General features: G+C 41.6%; 1 protein-coding gene across 1 annotated transcript; it reads right to left on the bottom strand.

Annotated features, from left to right (window-relative positions):
- Positions 1–4,028: 4,028 nt before the first annotated feature.
- RAN (RAN, member RAS oncogene family) lies at positions 4,029–9,623 on the bottom strand. Its single transcript, XM_014962550.1, has 7 exons — positions 9,506–9,623; positions 8,528–8,570; positions 7,593–7,677; positions 7,374–7,499; positions 6,138–6,325; positions 5,414–5,584; positions 4,029–5,308 (listed from the first exon to the last, which is right to left on the bottom strand). Exons 2-7 carry the CDS (start codon positions 8,561–8,563, stop codon positions 5,264–5,266), a joined length of 651 nt encoding a protein of 216 aa, XP_014818036.1. The 5' UTR covers positions 8,564–8,570; positions 9,506–9,623; the 3' UTR covers positions 4,029–5,263.
- Between the last annotated feature and the right edge of the window lie 2,166 nt (positions 9,624–11,789).

Genomic DNA, 11,789 nt, shown 5'->3' with positions numbered 1-11,789 from the left:
TTCTCACAGTCTGGTCTCTAGCGAGAGAAAAGAGAATTATGTAGTAACGCCTCGGTTTCCATTAAAAAAAATAATAAGCTGTGTAAGATTCCTTCAGCTGAGGAGCTAAGAACTACTCGCTTTCATCTAGTTAAAGCCTTACGTACCTGGCAAGAACTTCTGCACTTCTGAGTGGCAGATGATGTGTCTCAAACAGCTCTTTTATACACGATCCTTGAAGAATTACTGTACTCATCTGCTACAGCTTGAATTAAGTTTTATAAGCAAACATCAATTTAGGTATTCAAGCGAAACAAAACACCCAAACAAAATATATAAATGAATGTTAAAATGAATAATGCCAGAAAATGTAGAGATTTGTTTATTATGACCCACCTTTTTATTTCTAAATAAAGTAAATCTCTGAGTTAAGCTATTTCCCTAAATACTTGCCCTGTGAACCCAACCTGATATCTGGAAGTTTTAACACTTATTTTTTTATAATGTAATCCATTGAAAAGACCTGACAGGAAAGTTAACTTTCTTTTATACTCTCAATATAAGCAAAACATACATTAGTTCCCTCCAGCACTACTTTCAAAAGTCACTAAAACACAAAAAAAGTCATCAGCAGTTACCACTGGGTTTGAGTAGTGAAAAGCTTATGAAGTAGCAGCAACAGGAGCTGGCATTACAACTGGGAAATCAGGCTGCGGTGCTGGCTCATGCAAGCTAACTCTTACCTGAAAAAGAAGTTCAAAGCAAACATGAACCATTTAGTATTAGTCACTTGATTTGCTGTCTTAAGCTTAACACTTTGTACAGAAGAATTGAATAGCTGTATCAAGAGAGGTCTTGATGCTTCAGAGCATAATCAGTGATTTTGTCCCTTAGACAATTATAACAGGAAGGACACTGGTTAAAGTGTTCTTAGATGTTATTGATCATAACAACCTTATAAGCTTCCTGGTTTTGAGTCTACTTTACACTTTTTTTTTTTAGCTGCCCTTTTCAGACCTCATAAACAGTCAACAAAGAAATAGGCAGAGCAAACCAACCTCCTTGCCTCCTAGTAACCTGGAACTATATTAATTAAACGCCATTTTGAATGCTTGCATTAAGCATAAAACCCACGACTTCAGAGATAGTGGCTCAAACATAAAAACTTTTGGTAGTATTATATAAAACATGATATTATAACACTATTTTGGGAAATCTGTCCTCACAGTTTCAATTTTTTCCCCTCCCCTCAATCAAGGATTAGAATTATGGGAATCCAATTCTTTTAATCACAAAATTCCAAGATCACAGCAAGACAGACATCAATTATGACTACCCAAAATAAACAACCTGTACTGAACTAGTGCCCTAATGTGAACAGTGGCCCATTTCAGTGATGCAGCTTGTAGCACGCTAGAATTTTGGGGAAGTGTCCTTCACCCATTAAACAACTTGTTCACTTTGTGAACTAGAAGTTACCCACACAACCCAATTAGAAGTATTTGTCTTGTACACAGAAATCTGCAACCCAAGGAGATTCAGGCTCTGTGCTAGAGCATTGGTATAACTAAGATGCCTTATGGTTCACTATTCCTACAATTATTCAGTAACTAGATCTCTAAAGAGGTTATGGTTTGGCTCATGAGTAAGTCCCACTAAGTCTGCTAAAGAGGTTATCATCTTAAGCCTTCCTTTCGCATGCAATATTACTCCAAGTTTAATAGTACATTGTCAGGCAGCCGAGTGAGCTCTAAAACAGAAAGAGAAATCAGTCTTTTTGCCTTCTTTGCTGGAAAGGCAGTTGCTTGCACCACAAGGAGTTACACACAAGCCAGAAGGCAACAAAGACTCAAAATCACTACAGCTGTTCCCAGCGTTATGAGCCAAGTGTGGCCTACTGGCCCAGGACAGCAGTCATCTTCTCCCAACCTGAGTTTCCAGCTGAAAGTGTCTCCCAATTTTGGGCACTCGCAGAGAATGTTACAAGACACATGCAAGGAAGAAATCCTTCATGGGACGTTCACAGAACAGCTTCAGCTCAGCACAAAAAAAAAATAAATCAATGCACACACAAACAACCTACAAATTGTACCCAAATGAAAACAAACTGATCAAAGCAGCAGCAGATTTAGCTTTTCAATTACTTGTAAGACATTGCTATCAATCCTGGTTTAAGAGGGCCCAATCAACTGTTGTCAAAACTCAGGTGAAAAAGTGACCAGTACTACCAATCCAGGTCAGGAAAACAACTGGTTTCAATTAAGTCATGTATTTGTTTCAAGGTGGAAGGCAGATGAACAATTTGACTCAGCACCATTTTCTCCACTAGTTCAGACTAAGACTACGTATTAGCAACACAACCGAACAATTTCCAAATGAAAAAGACAAAAGATAAATTGAGGCACAAGGGTAGACTTCAACCTTCTTGAGATACTGATTTCCCATTTCCAGCTGCAGAGAGGTGTTCTCCAATCTTTCAAAACACAACTTTGTTGAAATCCTGAGAGATCCAAAGGCAACCCCAGCTTTTCTAAAGATGCCTTAATACTCTTTCACTTGAAGGCTCAGTCAGAAGCAACAAAACATTTCCTCCACCAGTTTCTTGAACTAATGCTTTTGCCTTGCCTATTTTGCACATGCACTAGCTCCTCAACTTTAATACAACCCTCTGGGCTTGGACACTGGAAAACTCACAGCTTTATCCATGGAACTAGGAACAGTAAATGGCCCAGCACCTCATCCTGCTTTTCAAAGTTAAAGCTGAGCATGGTCTGTAGTGACAAGTTACTAAAAATGAATCTGAAACCAGAGACCTTAATGTGGGAGAACTCACCAAATGGCGTGCAGGGAACACTAGAACTCCTACAATTAATCTGATCCAGCCATAGATCAGTCAAGCAAGTAGAACCAAGTATGTATTGCAACAAAGGATTTCAGTCTCATCAATTCAGCCCTGAGAATGGTAGAGCGCTCATACAGACCAATAGGACTATTTAGTGCAGAGGTTCTTAGAATACAAGTTTTATTTTCCTCATTACTTGACTAAATAGATAAAATTATTTTGCCTAATCCCAATTAGTGAAAACCTTCTTAGTGTTATAGTTCAGGAACTTCAACTGAGGAATTTGCACATGCATACTAAGGCCACCCGCACTATTTATAATCAACAATTAACAGGGACTAGATGTGACAAACCAAGCATAATGCTGCAACAAGAAGACTTAATTCCACTCCCAAAAATATTTCAGGTTGGCAATTACTTTAGAGCAGGACTAGTATTACTGCCTACTTCAGAGATGAGTTTCTGTGGACTTCGAAGTAACACCGATAATTACAAAGCTCAGCTCAGAACAGTCTTCAAACAGCTATTTAACTTTCCATAATCTTTTCAGCTCTTCCATAGGAATTCATACCAAGGCTAGTACCTGTGCACAGCAAGCAAGTTGTAAAGATAACACCATACGCACACTACAGAACAATACAACTGTAACTTCAGCACTGCTCTTTCATCTTAAGGCACATCAATTCTATAGAACTATTGATGCTTTCTAAATCAATTTATGGGTGTTGTATGTTTTTTCTTTGAACTAGTGCATTTTCAGAAGTGAGACAGCTTGAAGACAAAAAAAAAAGCTACCACACCTAGTAAAGCAGCAGCAGACAGTCAAGCTAGCAATATTAACCAAGATATGCACAGGTAAATTAGTAAACATTACAGGCAAGAACCTACAATATGAAGTTAAAGCAAGATTCATTGGAATGTTAAGTGGGAGTTTGTCTTTTTGCAAACTAAGTGTATGACATTGCTTATTTTCATTTAAGAGTTTCAGGTCCTAAATACCCCAATTCAGCTTCTCACTGACTAGCTACAAGAAAGGGAAAAAAAAAACCACACACCCCACCCTAGAACTCTTGACTTGCACTCACTTAAAAGTGATTCCTTTACACCATATTGCAGAAAAATCATAGTCCACACTTTTTGCTATCATGTACCAGAACAGCTGAGTAGTTAAATATTCAAGTAAGAGTTACATACACAAACATGCAAGTTAAAAGGAATAAATGAAATGCTCCACTTTATTAAGAAACCAAAAATACAAAACTGAAGAGTTCAAGGCTTCATGTACTCAAACACTACTGAAAAATGGTATCTTAAGTTTTGTTTACTAGCAGTACTAATATTGACCAAGATTAATCTCTACAAGATAGTGTTAAAAGTTGATGTTTTCCACCATTTGTGCTGTAATAAGCCAGAGTTTCAAATTAAGAACTTGGTGCAGTTACAATAAAGTCTAGATATTTATTAAGTGTGGTTTTGGTTAATATGTTGTTTTTGTAGCCAAGAGCTTTTTAGCTCTAACTACAGCTGTAGTTAGTGAACTTTAAGATTCTTAGAGAGTTTGTTTTATCAGCTATAGCTCTACTGAATGATGTTCCATGCAAAGATACAGCTTTAGAGTCACCTAACAGACCTAGATGCAATTTGTTTCTGGCTACTAAAAATACAGAGCTCTGTGAAGGCATGTTGTATGAAAAGTTAAGAGTTGAGATCTTATCTAATGGTAGCATATGCAAGCTGAACTACACACTTTTCTCTCAAGCCACCCTGCAGACCACAAACATTCCCATTTGCATGGGAATGCTAATCCAGTCACTTACCAGTCAAGTGTTCACTGCTTTAGTTTTACCTGGCAGTTAGTTCAGCTTTCCTCAATTATGCTTCTGGCAATCAAGAGAAGGTTAACTGTTAGCTCTGATTTAGCAAGAGGAGCATAACATGAGAAGCAGGAGGGAAGACAGAGAAAGGCAGTAGACAACCAAGTATTAGCCTCGACTGAAGAACAGAAGACACTTTGAAGAGTTTTCCTAACAATTCATGAAAGTTCGCTTGCTTAGAGATACTTGAAATACAACTTTATTATCTAAACAAAAAAGAATGAAAATGACAGAAACAAGATTTACCACTTAACACTCTGATGTGACTGCAGCAGTCTTATATTTGAAACTCAAAAGGGGAAGTAATTGCAGTCCAAAAAACAGCTAAATATGCAGGTCCAAAATATGAAGTTTTTTGTTTTGGTTTTTTTTTTCATTTTGTTTTGTTTGTTTTTTTTTTAAACTGCCACATTCACTCCGAAGCCCATTCATCTCTTTCAGCATCCCAAAGATTAAGCACATGTTCTGCTCAGCTAGATAATAAAGTGGCAAACACGCTGCACCACTGACATCACAGGACAGTTGCCTATAAAACTAGACTTCTGACGCTGGGCTCCAGCTTCATCCCTCACAGGTCATCATCTTCATCTGGCAGTGCAGTGGTTTGAGCAATCTAGAACAAAAAAGTTACACTTAAGAACTGTTCAGTTATTTGCCCCAAGAGCCAGAACACTAGTTACCAGTCAGTCATTTGACCTTTATGTCCTTTTTCACTTACCTGTAAGTCTTGCTCATACTGTGCTGCCAGTGCTGGGTCCATAACAACTTCAGGCGGTGCAAGAGCAGGCATGGCAACAAACTCCAAGTTAGGGTCTCCAATTAGCTTTCTAGCAAGCCAGAGGAAAGGCTTCTCAAAGTTGTAGTTACTCTTAGCTGAAATGTCATAATACTGCAAAAAAGTATGTATTATAGATTAAAAAGACATCTGTAACTGGTGTTTAGGGCATACAAAAATTAACATGCACATTATTGCTCCACTTTTACCTCTGCATACCTTTTGACCACAGGACTTCTGTTTATGCTTTCAGAAACAGCTATGATCTAAGTGTCTAGAATTGCGGAGTTTTCAGGCATATAGGCAGAAAGTGATAAAAGCAAAGCATCCAGCAGTCTGATCAGATGTAACTTTCAGGAGACAATAGTGCATCTCTCTTTCTCCTGTGACTTGATCTACCTTAGTCTCACTTCTGTGTCGTCTGATGAGATTCTAAGCAGTGAAAGTAATACGCATACAAGCTCTTTTATGAACTTAACACAGTTTCTGCTGCATCTTTAACGTCATAATTTCCCCCTTCCCTAAAGTTAGGTTGAGACAGCCAACAGAATGTAAAGTTGAAATATTCTAGCCTGCACTGACAAAGGCAGAAAACTCCATTACTGCACAGAACCCAACTGCAGTCAGACCCAACAAGTTTGACTCCCAGAAGTTCACACCAACATACCTGGAGATTCTTCTTCCTGTGGAAGACAATGGATTTTGCCTTGACTTTTCTGTCCTTAATATCCACTTTGTTGCCACACAACACTATAGGGATGTTTTCACATACTCGTACCAGATCTCTGTGCCAATTAGGTACATTCTTGTAAGTAACTCTTGATGTTACATCAAACATAATGATGGCACACTGAGCTGCAAGGAAAAAAGACATCAGAAGTTACATCAGGAGAGTAAGCACTTGCTTTTAAGATAGGAAGAGAGAAGAGGTACCCCTAGAAATCCCACATTAGGGTTAAGCCTCTGCATTAACTTTTCCCTTCTCAGCTTCACAGTTCTGAGATCGCACATTAACAAATTCAATGCACAGCTCCACAGAACTCAGCCCATGGGCACGTCATCTCACCTCTTTAGTGCTCAATCTTAAACACCAGCTACTTTGACCAATGCAACTATCTCACTGAATAACATGGTGTTGCACGGTATTAGAATATACAAGGATTACAAAAGCCAATTTTGATTTACACAAATATTTGACAGAAGTCAGCTAGCACCTATTTAGCTAATCTCAGCAACTCTGCTGAGGCTTTCAGGTAAATTAAGAACTTGTAGTCCACATCTCAGGATGCTTTCGTCTGGAACAGTTTTTTAAAGAACACAGGGTCTTGACTCAATCCTGGTACTTCTAAGGGAAAAGCAACAATGTCAAAATCTAATAATCCCTTGCAAAATTTTAAAGATATGCAGGTGACTGAAGTACACACAGAACTCAGCCTGGAGAAGCAGAAGTTAAATGACATTATCAGTACTTCTCCAGAAAGACAGTCAGACTCTGGCAGAGATGTACAACTTCATCACTGTACCTAAAATTTTAAAGTTTGTGTGCTTCAAGTCCTTACCTCAGCACAGTACATTAATACAGATATAAACTTATACTAACTGAAGCACATACTTTGACTTACTGGAACACTAAATTTCATCAGCAGTATCTTGATAGATATAAAGGTGTACCACTACTCTTCATTAACACCAAAACCTGTAATAGCATACTGAAACACAATCTTAGAACATTTCCTACATCAGCACAAGGTGCCTAGCAAAGGGAATTACCACATCAAGATGAAGACTGTGAAGACCCAGAAACCAGCTCATCACTGACAGCTTTCGGAGTGGTCAACATGAATAGAATGAAGGATTGAACAGTGATAAGTAGAAAACATTCTCAAGTATACATACATCTTACCTTGGATATAATAGCCATCTCGCAGGCCACCAAATTTCTCTTGGCCAGCTGTGTCCCATACGTTAAATTTAATAGGGCCTCTGTTAGTATGGAACACCAGAGGATGAACTTCAACACCCAGCGTCGCTATAGGAATAAGAAAAAGCAATGTGCTTAGCAAGTCATGAATTGCACTTCTCATTGTAACGTCTTACATCTCAAGTGTTTCTTCAGACATACCTACATACTTCTTTTCAAATTCACCAGTCAAATGACGTTTTACAAATGTTGTTTTACCAGTGCCACCATCACCAACCAGGACAAGCTGTTAATAGATAAAAGAAACAAAGTCAGGAATAGCCTTCAAGAGACATTTATTGGTCATTTTAGTGTAAATACTAGTTATTTGTTGCAAAGAAAAGACCAAATTCTCCATGAAGTGACTCACTGGCACCCAATTTGTTAAGCCTACAACTCTAGTCAGACCTTTCTAGTTCTATAGCTGAAAACTACAATGCACTGTGAATAGGGTTCTACTAAACAAGTGACTGAATTACAAAGATTTGAGGCTTTCAATCTAAATGTGACAAAATTTAGAGGAACTAAATTAAGCATGCAAGGTGGAAAAACAAAACATACTCTTACAGTTAAAAAAACCACACAAAAAACGCTAAACAACTGCCCTACTAACAACTGGATTACTCTAGACAAGTATTGTAAGAAACACCAGTAATAGCCTTTCATGAAGCAGTCTGAATTGCTTCTAGCTGTTATCACAAAAACCCACACAAAACACCAGAAAATTTTGTTCTGAAACATTTTAATGTTCCCCCCCCAAACAATTAGCACACAACAGAAAACTGACTATTCTAATTCACTCTGAGCACTTTTTGCTGTGAACTTCATTTCTGAAATTTAAAAATCATTCTTCAGGCAAAGCATCACTAAGATGTATTACACTAAACTAAAAATAGCACCAGATTCGCACAGGACAAGAGAATCTCTTTGTATAAGTTATATACAGTATTATAATAAATTAACTGCACTGTTAAGGAAAGACCAGCACTTCAAAACCTACCATCGATGTTCGCACTCGAGTCGCTCGTGCTACTTTTCTACTGAAGGAGAGAAGAAAAAAATAAAAGAAACAAAAAACCCCCAAACCACTCCCTTACCTTAAACTGCACTTGGGGCTCTCCTTGGGCGGCCATGCTGGGTCTGCAGGGGAAATGGAAGCATGTGAGCTCACAACAGGCGAGCCGACTCAAGGCCCAGCCGGAAGGGGCCGGGCGCCCTTTTCAGGTCCCGAACGCCTCCCGAGGCGCGTGTTCTGCGCCCCGTTCGGCGCCGCCGGCAGAGGCAGAGCCCGCGGCCCGGCCTCAACGGCCCGCGTGGTCCCGGGCCCCCTCACGGGGCAGGAAGCGCCACCGCCTCTCCCCGCATGCGGCGGGAGCGCGCGGTAATGGCGGCGGCACCTCCCCGCCCACTCCCGGAGCCCCGTAAGGGTAGGCCGCCGCAGCTCTTCGCCTTTCGAGCTCGAAGGAGACGAGGCAGAGCCTCGGCCTCCGGCGGACTCGCCAGCAGAGGCCGACCCCCGCCTCCCTCCACAGAGCCCTCCCCGACCCACCCGGAGCAGGGCCCCACCGCTCCGGAGAACCTATCTGCTGATCGCGAGAGCCCGGCACGAGTCCTCTGGGGCTCCCGAGCGGAGCCTTCCCCCCAGCCAGGCCTCAGCGCCCCCCGGGCCCGCCAACGGGCCTAGCGCCTCTACCCGCCATCGGCCACCATGACTGAGCAGCGCGCGCCGCCTCGCCTCCCCTCCCCCGCCGGCTCGGGCCGTTGGAGGCCCCGCTCCGCTTCCCCTCCCTGAATTCGCCCGCTCTTTTACCCGGGACGGAGCGGAGCACGGCTCCGGCCCTTCCACCTCCCCCGCTCTGAGGGGTGGAGGAAGGAGGGACGCGACACAGGTCGAGCACCACAGCTGCAACGCTCGCTCGGGCCCGGCCTCACTGCAACCCAGCCCATCTCCTCCCGCCGAGGTGCGGCAGGAGCTAACGGTGACCGCCATCCCCGCCGCTCACGCTTCTCACAGCGGCCACGCTACCCCCCCACCCGCCCCTGAAGGGCGGAGGAGGACGACTCGGCGCCGTTACCTCTCCCGAGGCGTCTCTCCGCGTCGCTCCCCTCAGTGACTGGGCGCTGGGAAGATGGCGGAAGCGCGGTTCAAATACCCGGAGAGCAACGCCGCGCGGCCACGGCAAGGGGAGGGGCCGTCTGTCACGTGGCCAGCGGCGGGCGGGAGAGAGGCTGCTGGGCGCGAGACTGCTCGGCCGTTGCTCGGCCGCTGGCCTTGGGGGGACCGGCCTCCTCCTCTGCCGGCCCCAGGCCCGCGTACCCGCCAGCGGGGAGCGAACGCGCGGTTCTAAGCGGCAGCGTCGGCATAAAGCCTGAGGTCGCTGGGGAGGGCGGAGGCAGAGCCTGTAGGCCGGGCTGAGCTGCCCAGAGAGCTCGGCAATCTCGCTGATTAGTCATTAAAATCAGAAATCTCGGCCTCAGGAAGTGCTTTAGTCTGCTGGTGATGCTCTTTCTGCCGATAATCTTTAAAAATCACGTGTGGTTACTTCAAAAACCTATTAAACTGCCTCCAGCATGGTTTAATAAAGTATTTCAAAGCAGCAGGAGAGTTTAATTGAACAGCTTTCAGGTAAAAGTAGATGTGTTCAAAAGGACATTCCTTAAATGCACCTTATGACCGTTCTTTTCAGTTCTTCATACAAACTGATCTGCATTCACAGAGAGCGCACATATGAAAATAGAAGTTGTTTTGGAAGCTCTGGATTTAGAATCTCTAACCTCTCAAAGTCCACACTTCGGTGGTACAAAGTTGTTCAAAAACTGACTTTCAAAGAACCTAGGTGTTTTGCATAGGTCTATAAATACCAAGGTCATGGGTTCACGCTGATTTTTAAGGTCTCTGATTTTTTGTTACTCCAGTATACTTCCACAGCTTTTATGTAGTCTGCATGCTGCACCCCATAATCTAGAATAAATACCTGATTTCTTATAATATCTCTTGACTGAATTAACATAGAAAATATTTCATGGCAGGTGACATATACATACATAGCTTATTTTTTCTTAATTTTCTACAGACATAGAGGCAATGTACACAAAGTTTTACAAAAGTGATTGCATTCTGCTGTAATTTGTGCTTATTTGATAGTGCAATGCCAATCCAAATGTTGCATAAGATTTTCTTTGTTGGAAAAATCAGTGGCTTTTTGAACTTGCTTCCCCTTTTTTGGACGAGTTTTTGGACGAGTGGGTTTTTTAGCATTTTTGCTGATGGCCTCTAGGTGTCAGGAAGGATATTTTTCAGAATATGTAATTCATCTTAAATCTGCCTCAGCACGATGCTATCTTTATAAAACCCTTGTGAATTCCACCTCTCTTCCTGACAAATAGGCATGCGTTTATAAATAGGAGCCCATAAAGCCACATTAGTGGAGTTTGCCAATTTTCAAGAATATAAACACCTCCAGGAAAAAAACCCCAACAATCTGTAACTGTGTATAGAACACTCAGTGTACTTTAGAAACTCCTCAATATTGTTACAAATTCATTAGTAAACCATTTCTTTTTTTCTTGCAAACAAAATAGTAATACTACCTAATACTTTATTTTGGAATAATTAAAGTAGATTTCTAATTAAAAAGTCCCTATGATCGCATTTGAGTGCCTGGCAAATATTTATTTTGTTGTTACCATGATGTATTACTATATGGAATCTAGTTTTTATCACCTGTTTTATCATCATGTATAAATGTTCAGTTCAGAGGATCCACAAAACATCTCCACCAGATAACCCCATTCAGCAAAGGCAACAATACACTTCCAAGCACTCATCAGCAGTGTTAGATCACTATCTAAAAGATTAGAGTCCGTAAGATATCTCTAAGTAATCAGCAGATAATTACTTTTAAAAGATCTTTACATTTCCTCTGTCTTGACTTCACCTGTGAAGAAACTTAGCAACTCAAGGATGCAGATAAATGCACAAAGTAAAAGCAGCCCTTACTAAGGAAGATGCAAATGGAGAATGGCACAAAAGGTAGTGCTGGAGATAAAGAGAGTCCTAGAGCTAAACAGCATGTTTGGATATAAGTGCAACAGGGTCACAGAGCTAAACTGCATGTTTGAATGTAACTCCTATATTAGTAGGAAGCAAAATTATTTTGTAAACTGCAAACAAAGGCAACAATATACCCAGGAAAGCAATGAAAAGGAACATAATTGTACTTCCCAGTTAAAGCCGAGACTGCGGAAGTGTCTCTGGAACATGAGCTCAGGAAGGAATGGAGGTCTGCACGCTGGTGTTGAAGGCAACACAGGAAATCACACTGAAAGGTTTGAAGAGGAAATTAGTCACTTTCAGCA

This window comes from Calidris pugnax, unplaced genomic scaffold (assembly GCF_001431845.1).
Source record: "Calidris pugnax isolate Ruff unplaced genomic scaffold, ASM143184v1 scaffold32, whole genome shotgun sequence".
Taxonomy (NCBI): Eukaryota; Metazoa; Chordata; class Aves; order Charadriiformes; family Scolopacidae; genus Calidris; species Calidris pugnax.
The sequence above is the reverse complement of the archived record's forward strand: the minus strand, read 5'-3'. Positions and strand labels throughout refer to the sequence as shown.